Below are 26,229 nucleotides of genomic sequence, written 5' to 3'. Positions count from 1 at the left end.
CTGACCAGCTTACACAGTTCTTCATACGATTTGGTTGTTGGTTTCACCGGAGCAAGAAGATTCTTCGAGGCCATAGGTTGTTGCCCCGCAGACGGTGAGGAGGATCGCCCTTCGTTTGGCAGCATTCTCATTCCCTTTCAGCTCGTTGACCGTGAAGTATTGGTCGAGTCACTCCAAGAAGGCTTCCCAATCGTCACCTTCTGAGAATTTCTCCAGGATACCAACAGTTCTTTGCATTTTCGCATGATGGTTCGTTATCTATTACTCGTTGCCGGTTGTTTTGTCTCAAATAAATAAAGAAATGTGACTGAGTACTGTAGATTTGAGTAAGTGTGACCTTAGTCTCGTTATTCTGACTCCAGAGTGCTGGCACAGCATGGGAGGCCTGCTTATACGCTGGGATCCCCTGGGACTCTAACAGATGCGTCCTCTGGTGGCGGTAGAATGCTGGTTACAAGGTGTTGCATACATAACAATTACTCTACCTCATTTTGTTCTGTCTCTCAAACCACCTTGGTGGTGAAATGATTATTTCTGTTGGATTTTACTACTTTTATATGTAATATAAGGTTGACAGTTTCTCAAAGACACAAAATCAAAATACTGTGGATGCTAGAAATCTAAAATTAAAAACAGAAAATGCTGGAAATACTCAGGTCGGGCAGCATCTCTGGAGAGAGAAACAGAGTTAACCTTTCAGGTTGATCATTCATCAGAGCTCAAAGGGCTGGATTTTGGTTGCTTAACGTTCCATTGAGCGTAAGAGGTTACCGATCGGGAGCGCAGCGTTTTGCACCCCGACCGAAAATTCATTAGAGGCTCACTGGGGGTGCAACCCAGTAGCGCCTGGCTGCTGACCATCAGTGCGATCATGACATGTTCCTGGTGAAATGCCTACACTTGCACCCCGGTTGGAAAATTAGTTGCAGCCGCCAAAAACGTCTGGAAAGACAGTCGGTCTAGGCTTAAAGAGTAGTTAACTGGTGGCTACTTAAAGGGATGAAGCGCTTCCGTCGGGGGTCACAGTCAGTGCAACGTTTACACACAGCACGGTGAGTGAGCCTCTGAGTTTGCAGCGGCAGATAGAAATAAGAGTTCAGCTGAATGCTTTTGAAGACTTTAATGGGTACATTACTTTGCCACATCTTTAAGACTCGGTTGTTCCCGGGGTCTGACTTGGAGTTTTGCGCATGTGCAATGGGTCTGCCAAATTTACCGACCAAACCTTCGTTATCGCGCCCACCCCCCCCCCCCCCCCCAGCTGTAGTGTGCAACAGCTGATTTAGCGCCCCTGTCAGTTCCTCGCCCAATTCTGAGGAATTTCTGGGCAGAGGACACAAACTTTTTCAAGGCGATAAAATTGCCGCTCTGCCTGCGTTATCACCCCAAATGAGGCGCGACCGAATTTCCACCCCAATGTGTCTCAGTGATGCACTACTTAGCTGGAGTATTGTGCATGGTTCAGGTTGCAATACTGTAGTGAGGTTATCCAGTTATTGGAGGCAGTGCAGAGAAGGTCAAGCAAACTGATATCCACTTTAAGACCTCTGCAATAAGGAGAGTAAAAAAACCAGGGCTTGTTCATTATGGTGAAAAGGAGGCTCGGGAAATATTCATGTATTCAACATTATAAAATGCACCCCAATCCACTGAATGCCAGGGAGAGTAGAACCAAGAAACATTGACTGAAACTTAGTGAAGGTAGCGTGGAAAATTTTAACGGGAAAATTGAATTGATATTTGAGGGAAAAGACAATTTCAGAAGTATAAGTTGAACCTCCCTTATCCGGAACTCCTTCGTCCGGCACCATTCCCGGACACTGGGTGGTGCATGCGCAGAACTCCGACATGAACAAATTGAAGTCCTTCCTCGCCGCCGACTCCCGCAATCACTGGCCTGACCCCGCAATCCACCGCCCCCTCTCCCCATGATCCACCGCCCCTTCCCCCCACGATCTCTCTGCCGCACTCCAAGCCATCCAGCCCCGATATCCCCTTGCTCAGTACCTGTACCATCCAATTTAACGTGACCACGAGGCAAAATCCCGTATCTGGCGCGGGCCAGGTCCTGAGGGTGCTGGATAAGAGGGGTTCAACCTGTGTTACTTATTGGATTTGGCCAGATGGACTGCAGCCTTTTCTGGTCCTGCACTTCCTTCGTTCCCATCTTAACAACAGTATTTCATATTTTTACATAAAACTTCATGTCTCCTGAAGTAAGGGTGTTTCAAAGTGAATTCTAACTTCATCCGCCAAACTGGAATGCCCATCCATGCAGGGGGACAGTTAAATTGGGAATTTCACAAGCATTTGCTAACCTGCCATGTGTAAGGATACAAGGTGCTTGTGGCCATTTTGGTTAATTGATTGTGGTGAGCTTTAATTGGTCATCTTTTCTCTGGCCCTCAATTAAAAAGAGAATTTGAAATGTAATAAGTTGTCTGTCTCTCTGGGACAAATGATTGCACTCATTTTGAACTTCTGCTAATTACATTTCTTTCTGCAAAGTATTTCACTTGGGGTTGGATTTATCCTCTTGCATCTTTAGATAATTGTAGCATGTGTTTGCAGTATGAGACAGAAAGGGCTGATAATATCTGTAGCAGACTCAGTACTGCAGTGATGTTTTACAATATTGAGACTATCCATTTGATTATTTTTCATAGTGGCAATTGGCACTCTGATCATTAGTTCAACGCTTAGATTTAAAACCTGATCAAAATACTGCTATAACATCTACATTTCAGGCATTCTTTGAACATCTATACTCATTAACAGATGGTATTAAGAAGCAGACTGTGAACTGAAACCTGTCTTTTATTCGCTATGGTGTGTTTTTAAAAAAAAAACATGTATTTATTCTCTGGATGTGGGCGTCATTGGAAGGCAGCATTTATTGCCCATTCCTAGTTGCACTTGAGAAGGTGGATGTGAACCGCTGCCTTGAACCTCTGAAGTCTGAGGTGAAGGTAATCCCACAGTGTTAGGAAGGGATTTCCAGGATATAGACCCATCGATGTTGAAGGAACATCAATATATTCCTAAGTCAGAATGATGTGTGACTTGGAGGTGGTGGTATTCCCATGCATCTGCTGCCCTTGCCCTTCACTGGTTTGGGAGGTGCTGTCGAAGAATTCTTGGCGAGTTGCTGCAGCGCATTTTGTAGATGGTAAACACTGCAGCCATGGTACACCGCTGGTGGAGGGAGTGAATGTTTAAAGTGATTGATGGAGGTGCCCAATGCTTTGCCTTGGATAGTGTCGAGCTTCTTGAGTGTTGTTGGAGCTGCAGTCATCCAGGCAAGTGGAGAGTATTCCATCACACTGCTGACTATTCTGGGTCACTCACCTCAGGATACCTAGCCTCTGACCACCTCTTGCAGCCACAGTATGTATGGCAGGTTCAGTTAAGTTTCTGGTCAATGGTGACCCCCCAGTGTGTTGATGCCTGGATGTTGTTCAGTTCTTTCTGTATGCGGGCACGGGCTGCTTCATTATATGAGGATTTACAAACAGAACACACTGCAATTGTCAGCGAAAATCCCCACTTCTGACCTTATGATGAGGGAAGCAGCTGAAGATGGTTGGGCCTAGGAAGCTGCCCTGAGGAACTCCTGCGGCGATGTCCTGGGGCTGAGATGATTGACTTCCCACAACCACAGCCATCTTCCTTTGTGGTAGCTATGACTCCAGGCAGTGGAGAATTCCTCCTCTCCCCACGCCCCCTCTCTTTCCCCCCCCCCACCCCCCGGCGATTCCCATTCACTTCACTTTTACTAGGGCTCCTTGGTGCCACACTGTCAAATGTTGCCTTCATGTTGAGGGTAGTCACTCTTGCCTCACCTCTGGAATTCAGTTCTTTTGTCCACGTTAGGCCACGAGGCTGTAATGAGGTCTGGAGCAAAGTGGTCCTGGCGGAACCCAAACTGAGCATTGGTGACTAAGTTCATGGAGCATCCTCCTCCTGTTAGTTGTTTAATTCTCCACCATCATTCACGACTGGATGTTGCAGGGCTTTGTTCTGATCCGTTGGTTGTACAATTGCTTATCTCTGCCTATAGCATGCTGTTTCTACCATTTAGCATGTATGTAGTCCTGTGCTGGAGCTTCAAGTTGACACCTCATTTTCAGGTATTTTTGGTGCTACTCCTGGCATGCTCTTCTACACTCTTCATTGAACTCTGGTTGGTCACCTGGCAATGGTAGAGAGGGATATGCCGGGCCATGAGGTTACAGATTGTGCTGCTGCTGATGTCCCACAGCCCCTCGTGGATGCCCAGTTTTGAGCTGCTAGATCTGCTCTGAAACTGTCCCATTTAGCACGGTGGTAGTGCCAAACAACATGATGGAGAATATCCTCAATGTGAAGACAGGACTTTTGTCTCAAGGACTGCGCAATGGTCACTCCTACCAATAGTGTCATTGACAGATGCATCTGCGACAGGTAGATTAGTGAGAATGCAGCCAAGTAGATTTTTCCCTCGTGTTGCTTCTCACGACCACCTGCAAGCCCAATCTGGCAGCCATGTCCTTGGTGAACCAGCTCAAGTTTGCAGATGACACTAAACTGGGTGGCGGTGTGAGCTGTGAGGAGGACGCCAAGAGGCTGCAGGGTGATTTGGACGGGTTAGGCGAGCGGGCAAATACATGGCAGATGCAGTATAATGTGAATAAATGTGAGGTTATCCACTTTGGGGGCAAAAACACGAAGGCAGAATATTATCTGAATGGTGGCAGATTAGGAAAAGGGGAGGTGCAGCGAGACCTGGGTGTCATGATTCATCAGTCATTGAAGGTTGGCATGCAGGTACAGCAGGCGGTGAAGAAGGCAAATGGTATGTTGGCCTTCATAGCTAGGGGATTTGAATATAGGAGCAGGGAGATCTTACTGCAGTTAGTTATACAGGGCCTTGGTGAGGCCTCGCCTGGAATATTGTGTTCAGTTTTGGTCTCCTAATCTGAGGAAGGACGTTCTTGTTATTGGGAGTACAGCGAAGGTTCACCAGACTGATTCCTGGGATGGCAGGACTGATATATGAGGAGAGACTGGATCGACTGGGCCTGTATTCACTGGAGTTTAGAAGGATGAGAGGGGATCTCATAGAAACATATACAATTCTGATGGGACTGGACAGGTTAGATGCTGGAAGAATGTTCCCGATGTTGGGGAAGTCCAGAACCAGGGGACATAGTCTTAGGATAATGGTTAGGCTATTTAGGACTGAGATGAGGAGGAACTTCTTCACTGAGAGTTGTTAACCTGTGGAATTCCCTACTGCAGAGAGTTGTTGATGCCAGTTCATTGGATATATTCAAGAGGGCGTTAGATATGGCCCTTATGGCTAAAGGGATCAAGGGGTATGGAGAGAAAGCAGGAACGGGGTACTGAAGGAATGATCAGCCATGATCTTATTGAATGGTGGTGCAGGCTCGAAGGGCCGGATGGCCTTCTGCACCTATTTTCTATGTTTCTATGTTTTACGGCAATCCAATTGGTTCATGGTCACCATTACTGATGTTAGCTTTTTATTCCCGATTTATTTAATTTAAAAAAATAAACTGAATTCATATTCACAAATGCCATGGTGGGATTGAAACTCTCCAGATTATTAGTCCAGTCCAGTAACATAGCCACTTCACATGTTTGAGTTAGTGTAGCCTAGATCTAACAATTAATGCTGAATTGTAAATTGCTTACTGGTGTATACACAAGATGGCCATGACATCTCCTCCAATCATTTTGAATAATACAAAATACAACACCACTGGATTGTTTACAGGCTAATGTACTGTTTTGAGTTTATTTTCAAATAAAATGATAATTGGAAGCAAAAAAACACAATCCAGTTACTAAACAGCACAATACTTGAGTAAACTGGAATTGGTCCGCAAGGGACACTTGTATCCATTCCAAAAGCTGCTGCTTGTAGTCTCTTGGCATGTAATGTTCCTTTGGACAAAACTGCTGGACTTCTCTTTCCATGCCCATAGGCGTTTAACTGAGGTATTACAAGTGGAATATGTGAGTCACAACCTCAATCATTGAATTGAAAAGATCATAGTTGGGATAGTCTATGGTAATTCAGTGGGGCGTTACCAGGAGAAGACGTCTTTGTAATGATTTTCAATCATACAATCCTGCAATCAAGATCACTAAAGCAGATTATCTGGTCATTATCCCATTGCTGTTTGTAGAGTCTTGTTGTGTGCCAATTCGCTGCCGCGTTTCCTTGCGTTACAACAGTGACTAAACTTCAGAAGTATTTCATTAGTTGCGAAGCATATTGAGACGTCCTGGATTGTGAAAGTCTCCCTCGCTCCCAGGCTCAACTTTCAGTTCTATTTAGCTGCATTTTCACAACTCCATACCTAAAATGACTGACTAGAGAGAGCTTTTTATGAGCTGCTGCTTGTGTGGCTGTTTAGTGAGGATACTGTACCCCAGAACTTTGGCTTCCTTGTCAACTACAAGAAGTCTAATCTCGATCCAAAGTAGTTGCATTGGTTTGGACTTTACTGAGAAAATCCTTGCTCCAGGATCAATTCGGCACCCTTTTAATGGTGGGTGTCTCCCTTCGCAAGGGGTCAAATTTCTTAGTGGAATATTATCACTGTATTCTATCAGATGGCCTAGGCATCTTTGTCATGCTCAAATAAAAACAAAAAATGCTGGAAATACTTGTTTGGCAGCATTTGTGGAGAGAGAAACAGTTAACATTTCAGGTTGATGACCTTTCGTTCGAACTGCTGAAAGGTTATCACATGAAACGTTAACTCTAGTTTTTCTCTCCACAGATGCAGCTTTACCTGCTGAGTATTTCCAGTATTTTCTGTTTCTATTTCAGATTTCCAGCATCTCAGTATCTTTCTTTTGTCATACTCCGTTCTTTTGTGTGCCTATTTGTGGATGTGCTACTACAGCTGTTGCTTCCTCCGCTGCCTCTTGTACTAGACATCTTCCTGGATCAGTGGGGAGCATAAATCCACTGCTTAGTGGAGGTAGACTATTGGTGGTAGTAGTGATTATCCTGGCATATCAACAGCTTTGAACCCTGAGTGATACATCTGGCGGTACGACAACTCCAAACTGGTTCAGGGAAAGTTGGTACATCTCTGGACAGATGGCATGACTGTCATCCAATACTCGATGAAATAGTTTGAGACTCATTCTCGGTCCCTCCATTTAGGAATGATCTGTCTGATCCACTGGGCAACACTCAGCACATCGTGTAGCAGCATAGACAGCGCTGAAACCGATACTTCAAGCCTGGCAATTCATACCATTACATAGCATTTCACAGCACAGAAACACGCCATTTGACTCACTGGTGTTTATGTTGCACACGAGTCTCCTCCCATCCTACGTCATCCAAATGAGTGTAAGATCAAATGTCCCCTGAACATTTTATGGTGTTGCCCAACAATACACCCTTTCACGTCGCCGGACATTCGGATTTCCTTTTTTCTGATCAAGCTCTGCAGATTAGATGGTTTTGAAGTTTCTGTGTACTTTTCCTCCATTACTCTGTTATAAATCTTAGAGTGGAGAAGTGAACATAATTCTGGTAGCAACTTTTTGACATTGCAAAGAATGGATCTTATACATCTCAGCGTTGAATAGTGCCTGCCTAAACTCTTCACTCTGCTCAACTGCCTGACCAAGCTTGCATTCCCACCCAGCAGGCATCTGGTTATTGGCTTGGCTGTTGAAAGGGAAACCTAGATTTAGTCTCTGAGTCAGAAGGTTGTGGATTCAAGTCCCACTCCAGGGACTTGAGCGCCAAAAAATCTAGGCTGACACTCCAGTGCAGTGCTGAAGGAGTAGTCATCATCGTCGGCAATCCCTCAGAATCGAGGAAGACTTGCTTCCACTCCTGAAGTGAGTTCTTTGGTGGCTGAACAATCCAATACGAGAGCCACAGACTCTGTCACAAATGGGACAGATATTCGCCGAGGGAAGGGGTGGGTGGGACTGGTTTTCCGCACGCTCATTCTGCTGCCTGCGCTTGACCTCTTCACGTGCTCGGCGTTGATATTCGAAGAGCTCAATGCCCTCCCGGATGCACTTTCTCCACCTAGGGCGGTCTTCGGCCAAGGACTTCCAGATGTCAGTGGTAATGTCGCATTTTATCAGGGAGGCTTTGAGGGTGTCCTTGTAACATTTCCGCTGCCCGCCTTTGGCTCGTTTGCCATGAAGGAGCATTTGCTTAGGGAGACTCTTGTCTGGCATGCGAATTATGTGACCTGTCCAGCGGAGCTGAGAGTGTGGTCAGTGCTTCAATGCTGGGTATGTTAGCCTGGATGAGGACACTGATGTTGGTGCGCCTGTCCTCCCAGGGGATTTGCAGGATCTTGCGGAGACATCGTTGGTGATATAGCTCCAGCGACTTGAGGTCTATTCTGCACATCGTCCATGCCTCTGATCCATACAGGAGGACGGGTATTACTACAGCCCTGTAGACCATGAGCTTGGTGGTAGATTTTAGGGCCTGGTCTTCGAGCACTCTTTTCCTCAGGTGGCCGAAGGCTGCACAGCTGCACTGTCGGGTGCCGTCTTTCGGTCTGCTCTCGTGGACGTAAAAGATCCCATGGTACTATTTCGAAGAAGAGCAGGGGAGTTATGCCCAGTATCCTGGCCAATATTTATCCCTCAATCAACATCATAAAAACATCTAGTGATTATCACATTGCTGTTTGTGGGAGCTTGCTTGTATGCAAATTGGCTGCTCCGATTCCTACATTACAACAGTGACGACACTGCAAAAGTACTTAATTGACTGTAAAGCACTTTTTGAGACATCTGGTGGTTGTGAAAGGCGCTATATAAATCCAACTCTTTCTTTCTTTTAACATTGTTAATATTGACCTACCACGAATAATGTCTACACTGGTTCGACCTCCAAAATCCGGAAACCTTGTCCCGAATCCGGAAACGCCTGGGCTGAGGTTTAGGTATTTCCGGATTTTGAAACCCTTCGGGGGGGGGGGGAAAACACCCGAGGAAAAACTTGTGTTGCAGCTCCAAGGACAGCGATAAGTATGAAGACCCGCAAAAAAAGTAAGTTAAAGTTTTTATTCATTCTTTTGCAGCAATTCGATAGTTAAGCGTCTTGTGAATGTTTTGCAATTTAAAAAAAAATTCTTTAATTTAAAAAAAAATGTGTTTTGCAATTTATTTTGTGTATTTCCCCCGCCCCCTCCCACCCTTCCAAGGCCCAACTCGCAGTGGTAATCGGCCTCGGAGTAAAGTTGGCGAGGACAATCCGCGGTTTCTGCTGGTTTTTACCGCTGGGCCTTTAATAAATAGTGGAGTGATAAGTGGTATCTTTGGCACAAAATACCGCCATTGCCCTTTTTTAAAAAAAAAGTCTGGATTTTGGAACATTTTCCGGATTTCGGACGACTCCGCCACGGATCAGCACGATGTGCGAATTTTGGAAAGTTTGAAACTCCGGATTTGGAGGTCGAACCTGAAGTGAAAAGGTTTGTCCAATGTGTATATTTTCTCCCTCGCATGCGTCATACTATACAGTATAGAATATGTTCAACACCTTGACTTGTGTCTGAAACCCAGTTGAATATGTGTGCATCTTTCTGAAATTTGAGTTTTCTTTGATCCTCTGAAGTTAGGTTTATTAAGATAATATCTTGATATATCTCCATGAATGTTGAATCCTAAAAGACAATTGCTCACCAAAGTGGGTCCAACTTTATGCAACCTCCATTCAAATCTCTTGGCATATGGAGCCTAAAGTTTCTTTCAGGAAACCGTTCATTGCATCTCTGGTTTCAGTTTGCACATTTAGATCACATTCTGCATCCTGCTCAGGTAGTTTTCAAGAATTACCCAGATTTCCTGCCAAAGATAATTCCCATTTTCATTCCTTTTAATTACCCCTGACATCCGTATGACAGCACTGTGACTTTGTACTAAGCCAGTTCACCAGGTATGCTAACTGTTTGTTACGTATGGTTCCAAATGTCCTGTTTCGAAAGACAGGTTTGTAAAATGGTTAGTAGCATGTATATTCTCTCGTTTTTTTTTTTGGCATGAAGCCTAGTGGTTCATTAAAAGAACATTCAACCTGTTCTGTTGGCTGCTTGTTGAGCAGCATAGCAACAAACTTCAATTCATAGTATATGCAAAGCCACCACATGAAATAATCAGCACACTTTTACACTAAACGCTACTGCTTGGATTTTGCAACCAATGAATGATGCCATTGGCAGATCTGTCATGCTGATTGGCGTCTGTCCCTCACTCCCTGCTCACCTATTCTTCTCGAGCCATGTACTGTTGGGTTAGCTTCCAATGATGTGTGGAGGATTTGGATGTATATTACTCAGTAGGTTAAAATGAACTGCTCATTGCGCATCAGGCCCTCGTACCAGCATGAATATAGTCGGGGAACTATACTTTTATGTTGACAGACATTGTCCGGTGTGGGCACATACTGATGCCAAAAACATCACTAGAAGCACTGTCCCACTGAGCGGTTTCCTTAGGACAACAACAGCAACGTGAATTTATATAGCCCTTTAACGAAGCAGAATTGGACAGTTTAATAGCCAGCAGCGGTGGGTTGGTGTTTACTGTTTGAAAAATGATGGATACCTCAAGTTAATTTTTCTTTTGTATAATATAGCTTGGGGAATTTCACTTGCATATGATATTTTAATAGAACAATGTGATTTGTTTTTTAGGGCTCCTAATTTGTTATACTTTGAATAATGTAGAAGATCTCATGAATAATGAGGATTATTAGCCAATTTAACAGTCCTAGGGGTACAGATTATTCGATGTTTCAGAATGACTGCTGCCAACGAATGGAAGTGGAAGCTCCAATGCCTGGAAGCATGATGATATTGCTTTTTAAATAAACTAGCCTGCTCCCTTCCCAGCTTTTTGTAATGAGCATGCACCCCTCCGGGCTTTTTTTAAATGAGCCTGCTCTCTTCCCGGCTTTAAAAAAAAAATGTTAACTAGCACGTACCCTTCCCGTGGTAAAATGTTTTTATAATGAGCCCACTCCATTCCCGGCTATAAAAAAGAAATTCTGAGCCCACTCCCGTGGCGAACCAGAAGCGAGCATGCGCAGAACGCTTCTACGCAGCTTCCGGTTCGTTGGCAACAGTCGTGTCTTTTGTTTAATAAAGAGAGAATATTACATTTGAATGAATTTAGAGCAGTAATGGAGGATATATTCTCTTGCTAAGAATGTTCAAAGGATAAACATTTTGATTTTATAATCAAGTTCATTAATTGTCCAAGAATAGCTATCGTATTAAAGACTGGCATACTTTCGCTCAGCCCAACAGACATTAGACTGATTATCAAACTTGGCTATCTTTTAATTATTGTTTTCTAGCGTAAGTCTGATTCAGTCTTTCAGTATACATGGTAAAAATGAGCCATTTTTACATGAGTTTATATGTTTGTGTTCTTACCATAGGGAATTTAGTATTTATCATTTAATATTACTTTTGATGAAATTTAAAACCCAATTTTGGTTCCTAGAAAGTTTTTAGTAATGAAATACTACAGCCCCTTCATTGGGGGAGAAAAAAAATGGGGAGACATCTTTGGTAGAATTATATAAAGATGAGGTTAGAAGAGATCTGTGATCTACATAATGCTCAATGTAGAGCAGCAATTGGTGAACAGAATTTGAGCTATATTGTCGAATTGGCAGAGTACAAATCTGAGATGGTTATATTGAAATTTTATAGTGCTCTAGCTTGTATTGTGTAGAATTTTAGGTCACAAATCGAAGGGAAACATTCAAGCCTTGGTACAATGAAGTGCCATGGGACTATTCCTTAGCATCACAAGATTGAGTTATGAGAAATAACGAGGGAAACATGGGCTCAAGCCTTGGGGGAAAAAAACATTACCTTCTGAGTTGATGTGTCTCAGTCTGGCAGTTAGTGCCTTGTCATGTCACGCGCAACCATTAATGTGACTCTGTTGGTAATGATATGCATATAATGGGTCCAAGTTTCCACATGATTCGTGCCTGATTTTTAGGAGCAACTGGTGGAGAACAGACTATTTTAGAAATTGCAATTCTCCACATTTTTTTTTCCTGCAGTTCTAGTCAGGTAGAACAGTTCTAGTTTAGAACAGAATTTTTTCTTCAAAAGGGGGCGTGTCCGGCCACTGACGCCTGATTTGAAAGTTTCCACAGTGAAAATGTACTTCAAACTAAAGTAGAATGGAGCCAGTGAAGATTTTTGTAGAACTGAAAAAAACCTGTTCTACACATTAAAAAAATCAGGCGCAGGTTACAAATTAGGCGTCCAGAACGAGGTGGGGGGAGGAGGGAACTCATTAAATTCTATAATAAATCCTTATTTATACTTCTACAAAGATTATACAAATAAATCCAACCTGAATAAACATTTATAAGCCAAGAAAAGATTAAATAAATCATCTTCCTGAAGCCAGGGAGAATTCTGCAGCCGTTCGTGCCAGAGAGAGAGAGAGAGAGAGAGAGAGAGAGAGAAGTGGGCGGGAGGGGGGGGGGAGCAGGAGCTGGCCGTGGGAGGAGCCTCCTTCACGCAGCCCCAGTGAGGCCATTGGGCCAGGGCTAGGGGCTGCGTGCTTCGGGCCCCTCCCACACAGTTCGGCACCTGGAGCTACTGCACTTGCGTGCCGACTGTAGCGCGCATGTGCAGAGGTCCCGGCCCTGTTTTCAGCGCCGGGACCTGGCTCCGCCCCCCCACAGCTCGTGCTGGCTGTGCCGAGGGCCACAAGACCTGTAAGTAGGTGGAGAATACCGAGGATTTTTTAGGCGCGAAAAACGGGCGCCCAGCTCGGAGGGGCGCCCGTTTTTTTTCTTGTGGAAACTTGGGCCCTTTGTGTCTCAATATTGCCCTGTCTTTTCTGTCAAATACGGGGATGAAGCCTTATCCAGTCTTGAGTGAACAACGAACGATTAAGCAAGCTGCAGAAGTCAACGGTGATTGGGTGATGCAGTTCCCAATGACCCACCTACTGTCTAATATGTAGCCACTTTCACAAATTTGTTCCGCTCTATTTTGAATGCTTGCAGCCAATCGGCACACTTTGCACGTACAAGCAATTAGTCCAGAGGTCGATACCCTCTGAAAAGAAGTACCTCTGAACAACTAACCTCGGGCTAGAAATTCGTTTTTTGGCGATAGCGGGTTTTTTCTGTTATTTTATGGCAAAATACCACTAAAAAGTAACTTTTTTAAGGGCGTAAAATTGGCAAAAAATGCTCCCCATGGTAAAAATCGGCGTTGCATGAGATTTCACAGTGGAAACCACAGTCCTCACCAGCTTCAGGATTTGAGTATAGGAGCAGGGAGGTCTTGCTGCAGTTAGTTATACAGGGCCTTGTTGAGGCCTCACCTGGAATATTGTGTTCAATTTTGGTCTCCAAATTTGAGGATGGACGTTCTTGCTTTTGAGGGAGTGCAGAGAGGGTTCACCAGACTGATTCCCAGGATGGCAGGACTGACATATGAGGAGGGACTGGATCGACTGAGCTTGTATTCACTGGAGTTTAGAAGGATGAGAGGGGATCTCATAGAAACATATAAAATTCTGACGGAACTGGACAGGTTAGATGCAGGAAGAATGTTTCGATGATGGGGAAGTCCAGAACCAGGGGACATAGTCGAAGGATAAGGGGCAAGCCGTTTAGGACTGATGCGAAACTTCTTCACTCAGAGTTGTTAACCTATGGCATTCCCTACTGCAGAGAGTTGTTGATGCCAGCTCCTTAGATATATTCAAGAGGGAGTTAGATGTGGCCCTTACGGCTAAAGGGATCAAGGGGTATGGAGAGAAAGCAGGAAAGGGGTACTGAGTTGAATGATCAGTCATGACCTTATTGAATGGCTCGAAGGGTCGAATGGCCTACTCCTGCACCTATTTTCTATGTTTCTATGTTTCAGCCGAGGCTGATCACTGCCAAAAATACAGGCCCTGGGAGGGGAGAGAAATAAAATTGCTTAAATAAAAAAAAAATCAGAAAACATTCACTTTACACTTAACTAATGAATCGCTGAAAAAGAATAAAAAAATAAATAAAAACTTCAACTTACCTTTTTTGTAGGTCTTCATACCTACTGCTGTTTCTGGGGCTTCAACGCAGGCTTTCTTCAGGCGTTTTTTTCCTCACTGAACAGATTCTCCGAAAGGCCAATTTTAAGCGGTGTGTTTTTTTTGGAGTTGCATGTGGTCGATCCGCTTTTCGGCGATATTTCAAAGCTGCCATTCGTTAACTTTGGCCAGTTTAGGCAAGTACCTTTTTAACGGCAAAACAAAATATTGCCGAAAAAACATGTGCAAGGCTGGCCAATTCCCCCCCAGTTCTTTACCTTCATAACTTGTTCCCCGTCATCCACAACCTATCAAGTCCTTCATTATTTTACTGACCTCGATCAAATCTCCTTGATGGTCTACATCTTTCTAAAGTAAAGAAACCCTAGCTCTCTTGGCCTATCCTGCTATTACTACCAAACCTCCAGTGTTCCTTTTGCTGCTCTGGCAGCTGCCTTCAGCTTTACTCGATACCTATCCCTGTTCTGAGAAATATTTTCCTTAAAACTGTAATAATTTTTTAGTCTGTTTTAATCTAATTTTGCTTAAGTACTGCGTGCAGTTTTGGTCACCTTACTTAAGGAAGGATATACTGGCTTTGGAGGGGGTACAGAGACGATTCACTCGGCTGATTCCGGAGATGAGGGGGTTACCTTATGATAGATTGAGTAGACTGGATCTTTACTCGTTGGAGTTCAGAAGGATGAGGGGTGATCTTATAGACACATTTAAAATCATGAAAGGGATAGACAAGATGGAGGCAGAGAGGTTGTTTCCACTGGTCGGGGAGACTAGAACTAGGGGGCACAGCCTCAAAATACGGGGGAGCCGATTTAAAACAGAGTTGAGAAGGAATTTCTTCTCCCAGAGGGTTGTGAATCTGTGGAATTCTCTGCCCAAGGAAGCAGTTGAGGCTAGCTCATTGAATGTATTCAAGTCACAGATAGATTTTTAACCAATAAGGGAATTAAGGGTTACGGGGAGAGGGCGGGTAAGTGGAGCTGAGTCTACGGCCAGATCAGCCATGATCTTATTGAATGGCGGAGCAGGCTCGAGGGGCTAGATGGTCTACTCCTGTTCCTAATTCTTATGTTCTTTTGTTCTTATAATTTGTCTTTGGACATGATCAGTTAGCCAATTTGGCTTTGCTTTACCATGTGCCCTTTTATTCCTAGGGATATATATTGCTTCCTATTGTGTAAGGTTAGTTTTGAAAGCATTCCATTGTTCTTCAGACTTGCTATTATCTCCACCTAGTAGGACCACTCAATCAATCTTGCTACAATTGTACAGGGCTTTGGTGAGACCACACCTGGAGTACTGTACATCGTTTTGGTCTCTTTATTTAAGGAAGGATATACTTGCCTTGGAGGCGGTACAACGAAGGTTCACTAGATTGATTCCGAGGATGAGAGGGCTGTCTTATGATGAGAGATCGTGTAGAATGGGCCTATACTCTCTGGCATTTAATAGAATGAGAGATGATCTCATTGAAACATACAAGATTCTAAAGGGGATTGACAGGGTAGATGCTGAGAGGTTGTTTCCCCTGGCTGGAGTGTCCAGAACTCGGGGGCACAGTCTCAGGATAAGGGGCGGGGCCATTTAAGGCAGAGATGAGGAGGAATTTCTTCACTAAGGGTTGTGAATCTTTGGAATTCTCTGCCCCAGAGGGCTGTGAATGCTGAGTCTCTGAATATATTCAAGGCTGAGATGAATAGATTTTTAGAGTCTAGGGGATTCATAGAAAACATAGATTTAACCTTTAGATACCCCACTAGTCACTGCCTGCCATTCTGCAAAGGACCTGTTTATTCCTACTCTTCGCTTCCTGTCTGCCAGCCAGTTCTCTATCCACGTCAATACATTACCCCCAATACCATGTGCTTTAATTTTGCGCACTAATCTCTTGTGTGGGACCTTGTCAAAAGCCTTTTGAAAGTCAAAATACACCACATCCACTGGTTCTCTCTTGTCCCCTCTACTAGTTTGAGCCACCTTCCCCTTTTTATTTTTTACGCCAGACAGGGATGTACAATCGAGGGATATGGAGATCGGGCTGGAAAGTGGAGTTGAGGCTGATGATCAATTATGACTATATTGAATAGTTCAGAGGGGCCGTATGGCCTACTGCTCCTATTTCTTATGTTCTTAGCTTATGTTATTAATCTTGTTCACGTGATCTGCCACCATGGCAAATTTAACCATCTTAAAATCTGATGGAATTGTTAAATGTTCAGCAAACTTGGTTTGGTCGATCATGGTAAATTTAATATCATGGTCACTATTGCCCAGGTGTTCCCCCACCTGGAGATCCTATACATGCATTAGAGTTGTTACTCAACACTGAGCATTACTTCAATTCCCTAGTTTTGTCCCTGTAGTTTAAGAAAATAATCATTCATAATGTGGACAGATCTTTTAGTCACCTTGCCCTCAATATAAGCTGGATGACCATTGAATACCTGGTACGTTAAAATCCCCATTATATAGACATGTTCCAATATATAAATTGAATTTCTCATTCAAGTGTAGTTATTTGGTCAGGGCGATTTACTTCACCTCTTCGAGGAATTATTTCTGATCCTATTCAGTATCTATGAAGAACCCCTAAAATTTCATGGGCACCTTTTGTAAGTCATTGGTGGTTATACAGGGAACTAGATCACCTCTTCAGAACACGTGTAACCAGCAGTTGCTTGAATTTTCTTAGTTTCAGTGGGTAGCATGCCTCCGTGTTGTACTTAAAATGAAAATGTAAAGCATTTTGAGTCTGATTACAGTGACTAATCGATTGCTTATGACACAGTTCAACTTTATATTGGATCAACCAGTAGGTGGACAAATAGTTAACTGACCAGTCATCTTTGAGCACATTTTTCCCCCCCTCTTGCTGAAAATGAGAACGGTTTCTTCTCTTGGTTTCAAAAATCATGTGTCCACAATAGATCCTAATGATGTAGGTATGAATGTAATGGATTGTGCAGCGCCCCATTGGCAGCCTTTGGAATGTAGAAAGGAATCGCCAGGAACTGCAGGTTTGTGGGGGCGAAGCAAAGTGGGAGGAATGTGTAATTGAGACAGCTCACACTGTCCGTATAACTGAGAGTTTCTCCTGAGGGAAGGGAAATCAAGGTTGTATGTTATTCCTCACGCAATGGAACAGTGGGACTAACTTGAGCCCAATACTTTCACTTATCAGCTCCATGTTATTCTGCAACAACTGCATGTAATTTCTACAGGCTGAAGGATGGGTCAAATGATCTTGTGGAGATTGGATTGGAAAATAGTAGTTTATTTCAATTGGAAATAATGTTGCTGTTCAGTAATAGTTGCACATTATACCAGATTCAGGGAAATACCTATCCAGCAGTATGGTGGGGTTGTGAGTTGGAGTAATATTGAGCAGCATTGGAGTGCAGGGAGTGGGATGCAGGTTTGATTTCCCCCACTCCACTGATTTCTCGATTGTAGCTCAGCATTGCTGAGGGAAAATTTGATGCAATGACCTGGCATTCTTGCAAGCCCCTGGAGGTTGGTCATGAGCAGTGAAACCAGAGGGGACAGAGACTGAGGATCATCACGGAAGATCAAAAGAGGAAGTTAAAAGGATTTCCCCCCCCCACACAGGGTTATTAGAACATGGAATACTTCACTACACGTGGCTATCGAATCAGAAACTATGATGTAATTTAACATTGAATTGGATAAGTATTTGAAAGGAAAGAATACGAAGCGTGCAAGGAAAGTGGGGACTGAGTTTAGAGCAAATGACTTCAGTTGAAGAGCTAGCACCAACACTGGCACAGCAGGCTGAATATAGGACCTCCTTTTGTGCTGCAATTTCTATTATTCTGTTGCTGAGTTGGTAAATTGTCAACATGTGGGAGGCAGTTTCTACATGCTGACACATTCCTATCTCCAGTCATGCAGTGAAGAGGAGTCAACTGGTTGTATCCTATCCTACACCAAGTCCGCTCACCCATCACCACTGTCCTTGTTGGCCTACACTGGATCCTTGTCTTCCAGCACCTCAAATTTCAAGCATTCATCCTCGTGTTTAAATCCCTTCATGGCCTCACCTTTCCCTATTGCATAACCTCCTCCAACCCTACAATGCCTCCCCACTCCCCTTCGCCCCACCATTGGTGACTGTGTCCACAAACAACTGAGCTCCACAGTCTGGAACTCCCTCCCTAAACCCTTCGGTCTCTTCACCGCCCTCTTCCCCCTTTTATGATGCTTTTTTAAACACACCTCTTTGACCAAGCTTTTGATGATCCCTCTTAATATTTCCTTTGGTAGCTCAGCATCCATTTTGTTCTGATTATGCTTTTTGTGAAGTGTCTTTGATTTATTTCTTGGTGCAATTCTGCACGTTTGACACTAAAGGTTTATTCATGTATATTTTCTATTGATTTATGACAATGAAGGTGTGTAAATTATCAATATCTTAGCAATTTTGCAACATTAGGTACAATTGATGGTCAATAAAATTTATAATTGTGTGTAGTGACAGATGTCAAATGTACTGTCGTGTTTTGCAAGTAATTAAGATTTAATTTTTTTTCGTCTTGCAGTTGAAAAAGATTGGAGGTGGGGGCTTTGGAGAAATCTATGAAGCTGTAGACTTTTTGACCCAGGAAAATGTTGCTCTCAAAGTGGAGTCAGCCCAGCAACCAAAGCAGGTTCTCAAAATGGAAGTTGCTGTTTTGAAGAAACTACAAGGTAAGTTTTGAAGTTGTACTTGTTTAGTCTCTCTTTTTGAACTGGGTCAGTTACAGTATCCATTACCACAGTTGTACCCAAGGTCTTACATTATTATGATTAAGAATGACATTCATGCAATGCAGTTTGCTATATTTGTAATTGAATTAATAATGTAGCCCATTTTCTGTGGTTGTTGGGCAACGAGCATTATTGCACTTCAACACATATAATGGGTGAACCAAGATTGATGTTGGAAGATGGGAGAAAGTTACCCGTTGGCTATAAATTAACTTGATGTGCATTAGGATTAATCATGCATTGCAACATTAGATTCAACAATAGGATTGACCTGGTTATCGAAGTAATATGGTTCTCTCCAATAATTAATCTGGAATATGCAGCAGTGTTGCCTTCAGGCATTTAAAACATTTCAAGACCAATGCACTCCAGCACTCTTTAAATTCAGCTCACTTTTTGATCCATAGAACGCTGGAACTGAATGACTTAAAATATAATTTTAAATTAATTTCCATATGTTAAAGTAAATGGACTATGTTGTAAAACACAAGAATTGTAAATCTCAAACTGACTGAGTTTGCATTCTTTCAAGTAGTATGTAACCATGTAGTGAGATATGTGAAAAGCTTGTTGTAACCATTTTGCCATTTATGATAAATTGCACAAGAAAAGTTAACTCACTTTTTGGCATATTAAAACAACAAAACTTGGTAAGTAACTTCCGTTGCAGCATGCAGTGCCAAATGGATCCTTTGGTTCTGCTTTGGGAATATTCCTTAAATCTTTTTTTTGTTTGCCATTTTATTTGCAATTGCATGTGGAAAATGTTATTTTTGATTGGAAGAACTTTAAAAAAAAAAATGACAGTTTTGTAATACACAAGTAACTGCTTAACTCATGAGACTACCAAGTGCACTAAAACCGTGAGGCGAGATCTTCAGTTATAATATTTTTTTGGAGGGGATATGGGCAATGATGGCAAGACTTGGCCATCCCTAAAACCCGAGAGGCTTGCAAGGCTACTTCAGAGGGCATCAAAATTCAAACATCTAGAATTGGAGTCATGTGCAGGCCAGACCAGGTATGGGGTGGTAGGAACTTTTCCTTGAAAGGCATTAATGAACCAGACAACAATCTGGCAGTTTTCACTTTTTTTTTAAAAACCATGGTGCCATGGTGAAAATTGAACTCTGATTTCTGGGTTGCTAGTCCAGTATCATAACCACTCTACTTCCGTACCCTAATGCCACTTTTTTCCAGTATACATCCACCGTGGCTATCTTCAAGTATAACTGCAGCCTAAATAATGGCTGGGAACTAGTTACACAGTGGAGGAGTTTGTGATGCCATTATCTGAGACTAAAGCTTGAATTATAATTCACCTTCCGATCCTGTTTGTAATGTCCCCATTATAAAAGGCCTAAGGATCTTGTTTGGACTACTTAGAGGAGAGGCTAATCTTCACCAATATGGACCTATTGTACTGCCATCAGGATGTGAAATACAAAGATCTTCATTTTTGAAAGGACTTGCATGCATCACCAGGCTCTGTACTATTATCCTTTGCCTGGTGACAATGCTGGGCAAAATCTATGAACACTAATATCCGGAATGTGCTAATATTCCCAAATGGCAATATGAAGGAGGATAAATCAGGCTTGCTCATAATTTCTGGCTGCCACTATACATGGCTGCAAACAGTGATTAATCAAAGCTATAATTCTCTGTGCCCAAGCCTTATTTTGCTATGAGAAGTGATAAAATATTTCTTGACTGGAGTAGCTTCAAGCCTATAGTTCAGAGTGAAGAAAAGTGAAAATTTGCTTGCTGCTAGTGTTTGCAGTAAAAATATAATTTAAATATATCTCCTTTCAAAGACCGTATAGGTTGAACCCCTCTCATCCGGGACTCTTATTCGGCACCATTCCTGGCCACTGGGTGGCACATGAGCAGAACACGGTCGGTCAAAATCCTTTCTTCAGAATATACATTTTTAAAAAAAAAATTCGTACAGGGTACTTTTTCTCCTCTATGTCGGGGTTATTGGCGGCTGCCTCCTCCTCGTCGCCCTGCTGGAACTCCTGCAGCCACGGTCCTTGGGCTGGCCGCTCCTCCCCACAGCACTCCTTCCGAGGGGGGTTGGGCCAGTGGGCTGTGTCCTCTGGCTGGTGGCTGCTCTGATCAGGGCTCCCTCCAGGGAGTCGGGCCGGCGGGCTGCGTCTTTGGGCATGCTCGGACCACAGAACCTCTTTCAACCCCCCCCCCCCCCAGGCCAATGACCCCCTTATCCGGCAAAATCCTTCATTCGGCACAAGCCAGATCCAGAGGCTGCCGGATAGGGGAGGTTCAACTTGTAATGGCTTGTTCAGTGCCAAATGATATTACACTGAGGATACACATCTGGATTAGTGCAATATCTAATTGGCACAACCAGTCGATACAGTCGAACAAGTATGTTGTGAAGCTGAAGGTGGGTATTGCATAAACATCTTTTACAATCTGTTGAAAGTAATAAAAATCAGGCTTACTGTTCTTATGCTGTAGTTTGTAAAGGAAATGTGTAACTGAGCTATGCGCACCACAGGTGTTCGTAGGTACACATCAAAGTTCCCTGTAAGCTGTACAGCCATGCAGCTGTCTGCCGGTCCTGCACATGCGCGAAACTGTGAATGGACCACGCAGCCGCTTAAAGGATCCACATCCCAGGTTTGTTTTGTGATCTGTGCTGAGTTATCTAGCTGATAACAGTTGACATGATAAAGGGCGTGGAGGTTAGCGTGCTAACATGGTTGTTTTTGCGTGACTTCTGTAAAGTGCACACGTTATAGATATTTGCTAATTGCATGCTTTCACACAATGCCACCAAGGTTTAGCATGTAAATGAAGAGAAGGGGGTTGAGGATGCAGCCTTGCAGCATACCACAGGTGGGTCTGCCATTTCAGGCAAAGGAGCGATGTTTGAGGAGGGTTGAGTAGTTAGAAATGTCTAATGTACTGGAGGGGTCGAGGAGTGTTAGAACGGTCTCTGCACTACACAGATATTGTTGGTAAATTTGATCCATGTGGTGGTGTACTGTGGGCAGGACGGAGCCTAATTGGAGGTAATGACTGAGGGTACTGTGGAAGTTGGGCAGAGGAGATGGATTGTTGTGAACAAGAGGTATTTTGAATTGTCCCTACTCAAAGGGCAACCTTATGGTCAGAAGACAACATGGCTGCGGAAAGTGAGCAATGGTGGAGCTTAAGGTATTCGAGCCTTATTTGTTGATGGGTAGCCAAAGATGATCGTCAGTTATGTTCAAGTTTGCAAAGAGTGTTGAAGATGGAGGCAACTTGGAATGTGACTTTCATCACAGGGTAGCCGATTCGAATGTCAGATTGCCATGGAACTGGAATCTCTAGTCTTTGGATTGTGAATCAAGTGCTTTTACTGCAACGTAATCCTGCTGTTCAGTGCTTTCAGCAGTTGCCTGATGTGACCTGTTGTTTTTGTATCTTTACACTCTTCCCATGCATGCAATTATTTCCCATGGGGGAAGTTTTGCCGTGTAGCAATTAGAGGCGATTGCAATGAGCATAAGGCATTTTGTTCTATGTTGCTGTCTATACACCATCAATTTATAACTTCTGACCAAATTGTAGGAGACATTCGTAGCATGTTCTTTAAGTCATGGGTCCCTGTGTGGGTTGGCTGGTTGTGAAGGAAACCGAAGGGAAGTGGGATAATTAAGTTTAAAAGAATGGGAGGGGTGGGGGCAGTATCTTAATCATGAAAGTATACACATCTGTGTTAATTCGCTTTGATAAATGGACAAATGCAGTGAATATGCTAAGTAAATGCCTGTTGAGTTTGATTAACACAAGGGTTGGGACACAGGAGAATTGGCAACCTTTAGAAGATTGATGAGCAAAGCTTTTAAAGTGACAATCCTTTGTTTGCCAAACGACAATACGATCTCTGACATGTCAGCAAAGCTCATTAAGTAGTATTTTCTGGACTTGTACAAGTGTGAATGATTTTCAGATGTGTAAATGTTGCACTGCAATTGTAAATGCTGATCAGATTTGAAGTTATTTTATTAATTGAAGTACTCCGAAAAAAGATTTTTTGACACTTGGCACGTGTATCTAAACAGCAGAATTTTGCCTGAACCAATTGAACAAGCCAGCTTACCATGTTGTGATTTTGAAGTTGGGGTAAATGAGAGACTATTTTCATTCACAAGTTCCCTAAAAGGTTAAAATGCATTCATTGTTCTCACAGAAAATTAAGACGCTTGTGGTTAATCCCATGCTCCAGCCAGCCAGCCATGCATTTTTTATGTGAGATGTCAGCATTTCATCCTACTTTTCATGGGGCTTTCATGATTTCCTTAAGTGTAATAATTTTGAGGAAATTCAAAACCTGCCATACTTTTATTTCTTAAAGGTAACTTTGGTGTTGTGTAGTGAGAGCATAACCAAATACAGGGTAGCTTGCACCATTTGCAGATGATTACCTCAATGTTTCTTTCCATGCAAAACTTTTATATTTTAGAACAAATCCTCCTGATCCAAATCTTCCTTCAACATCCTCTAAACCTGTGCATTCTGAAAGAATAGTAAAGTGTGCACAGATTTCCCCAATGTTAGCTGAGAGATATTGATGTGACTAGGTAGAATTTTTGTTTTCCTTTTTGCGCCCCCACACCTATTATCTGTTGGCATATTATATCCTTAACGCTGCATATGACAGCCCAGATGGGATCAGCTATTTAGTGAAGATGTGAGGTAGCACTTCAACCCTGATTTCCTAGATAAAGAGAAAGAAAGAACTTGCATTTATATAGTGTTTTTCACAACCTCAGGACATTCCAAAGCATGTTACTGCCAATAAAGTACTTTTGAAGTGTAGTCACTGTTGTAATGTAGATCCGTGCAGCAGAGCAGGTCTCCAACCGTCCTGGTTAACCCTTGCCACTGGATAAAGGCCTAGCTCTGTCAAACCTGTGTGGTGGCTGATGTGCAACGGTCACCACGTTTACAAAAAAAAATCCACGCACAGGCATCTTCCACCCCCTCAAGTGGAGTTCAGGACTGGTCCTTCATTGAAACATCTGTGAACTCTTGTGTAAGCAAGTCATCCTTATTTGAGGGACCGTCGATGATGATGATGATGTAGGAAAGGTAGCAGCCAATTTGCGCACAGCAAGGTCCCACAAACAGCAATGGGATAAATGACCAGCTATAATCTGTTTGTAGCTGTTGGTTGGAAGATAAATATTGCCCAGGACACTAGGAGATCTCCCCTGTTGCTGTTCAAATAGTGCTGTGGGATCTTTTGTTTCCACCTAAGAGGGCAGACGGGTCATGGTGGTTTAACATCTCAATCGAAAGATAGCACCTTTGAAAATGCAGCACTTCCTCAGTACTGCACTAGATTATCTGCTCAAGTGAGGCTTCACCCATTAATTGCTGTTTAGTTACTACAACATACAATTATATTTAAATTCCTCTTTATTCTGCTTGTCTATTTATAAGCCACTTTTTTTTTTGAATAGGTTGCTTTCATGTCATCTCGGTTGGAAAGTGGTATGTGACAGAAAGGGTTGGTAATGTCATGCCTCATTCCATGACTTGAGATAACAGTCCTTTGACATGCTAGTCCTTGGCTAAGCTGTAAAATGCTTACAGGGATGAGTGAAAGAATGGCTCTTTCTGATTTAAAATTTTTTTTAAAGTGACTTTCTCAAGGTGAGTGATATTGGACATGGGGACTGGGAATATTATTCTCATTGCATTCCTCCATCAAAAACTGCTAGATTAAGCATAACACAGGAAGATGTAGAGAACCTTCTGCTTTCCTCCAACAATATTTTTAACTGCCAGGCGCTGAGCAACATTCTCCATTTATCAACACCCAGTTCTCTTCCTTCTCCCAAAAGGGAAAAATAGACGACTTTAGTTTCTCAAGGACACCCTTTGTCTCAATCAGCACTTTCCCTGCCCTCTTTCTCCTCCCCGCCCCCCCCCCCCCATACCTAACAATGTGGGGGGCCATCATGTATTCTCAGCACTAATTTGCTGCATTAGGCATTTGGGCATTTTTCCCATCGATTATTCACATTTTCATTTTTTTTTTTTACAGTGGCCATATTAATGTTGCATTTTTAACACCAATCGCATAATTAATGGTACACTAGAATCTTCTCAGAAATCGACCTTCAAAAAATGTTTGAAATTGATTTCAGCTGAGTTGTGGTCTACAGTATAAATCAGACTACAGAATATATTGCATAGCACAAAGGTCAGTGGAACTGCATTAAGCTTATAACACAGCCATGGATCATTTAATATGATTACAGTGACAGTAGTAAGCTGACACTGGTGAGATGATTGGATGAGGGGTGCTGCAAAGCATACGGCTATTTTCATGAGGCTGTTAAACTTACTTATCTTTATTAGTATTTTTTTTAAGAGGTGAAAAGATTCAGTCGTTTGGCTGGAAGTATTTTTGATGGGCTATAGAAACTACAAGTCTGGAGGAATAAAGGGAAATATGGAGTGAGAAAAGACGACTAAGGCGAGTGTCCAGTTGGACCTTTTTTAACTTTTTTTTACTTTGAGACACGCACAAAAACACGGAAGCACAAGCTGGATGTTTTTACAATGTGCTGTGCAAGGAGGATGTTGCGGATCAGCTCAAAACACAGGGCAGCCAACACTGAATTAATCAGAGTGTGATCTCTGTGTCGTAATGGGGAAGGGTTATGGTGACATTGCAATGTCGTGCGTGTATGCCATGTGCCTGACTATCGGTACCCTTGAAATTAATGGGATATATTCCAGCTGGAAAAGACCGTGAAAGAGAACAAAGCTGAGCTGATAAAATAGTGTACAAAAGGATCTGAATGGAAGAGGGATGCAAGCAAAAGGAGAGCTTAATGGATCTGTCATTGGCCAGACTGACAACTGATGACTGACAGACTTGCTATCATTAACAATCCTGAAAATATTTAATTTTTTAAGTTCTATTTTTCATAGGCATGTCCTCCCTCTTATAAAACGCTGCAGGCTAAAGGGAAATGGTATGAAGGTTTTAAAATGATGTTTTTGTAGTTCTGCTTTGAATTGCGGCAGGTTTGTAGTTCCCATATAACTTGGTCATGTGTAGAAATTAGCCATTTCAAGCCTGTGAAAACAATGATTTCATTGCTTTCCATTTCTCTCCACAAGTCATTCCAACACCACTAATTCCTATGGCTGGGTGCATGGCTCAGGGATACTTGTGTTTCATGCTGTGTTGCACATGTATCCTTGCAATGACTCTTTCCTCTGTTATCCTTTACATTGTGCTGCCATGCACCATCCTTCACTCTTTTTCCTCCATTGCTTGCCCCAGTTGCATTCATATGGATGTGGTTATAAGATTTTCCAGTAGCTCTGTAT

The 26,229-nt window shown here is 42.9% G+C and overlaps 1 protein-coding gene across 2 annotated transcripts in view; it reads left to right on the top strand.

The window, feature by feature from the left end:
• The window catches only part of LOC139263127 (tau-tubulin kinase 2-like), a 269,673-nt gene that overhangs the window by 62,442 nt on the left and 181,002 nt on the right, over positions 1-26,229 (top strand). For both annotated transcript variants that reach the window (XM_070878715.1, XM_070878714.1), the window contains exon 3: positions 18,654-18,801. In XM_070878715.1, the coding sequence (XP_070734816.1) occupies positions 18,654-18,801 (148 nt within the window). The remainder of the gene's footprint in view (positions 1-18,653; positions 18,802-26,229) is intronic.

This window comes from Pristiophorus japonicus, chromosome 4, assembly GCF_044704955.1.
Source record: "Pristiophorus japonicus isolate sPriJap1 chromosome 4, sPriJap1.hap1, whole genome shotgun sequence".
In the NCBI taxonomy this organism is placed as follows: domain Eukaryota; kingdom Metazoa; phylum Chordata; class Chondrichthyes; family Pristiophoridae; genus Pristiophorus; species Pristiophorus japonicus.
The sequence above is the reverse complement of the archived record's forward strand: the minus strand, read 5'-3'. Positions and strand labels throughout refer to the sequence as shown.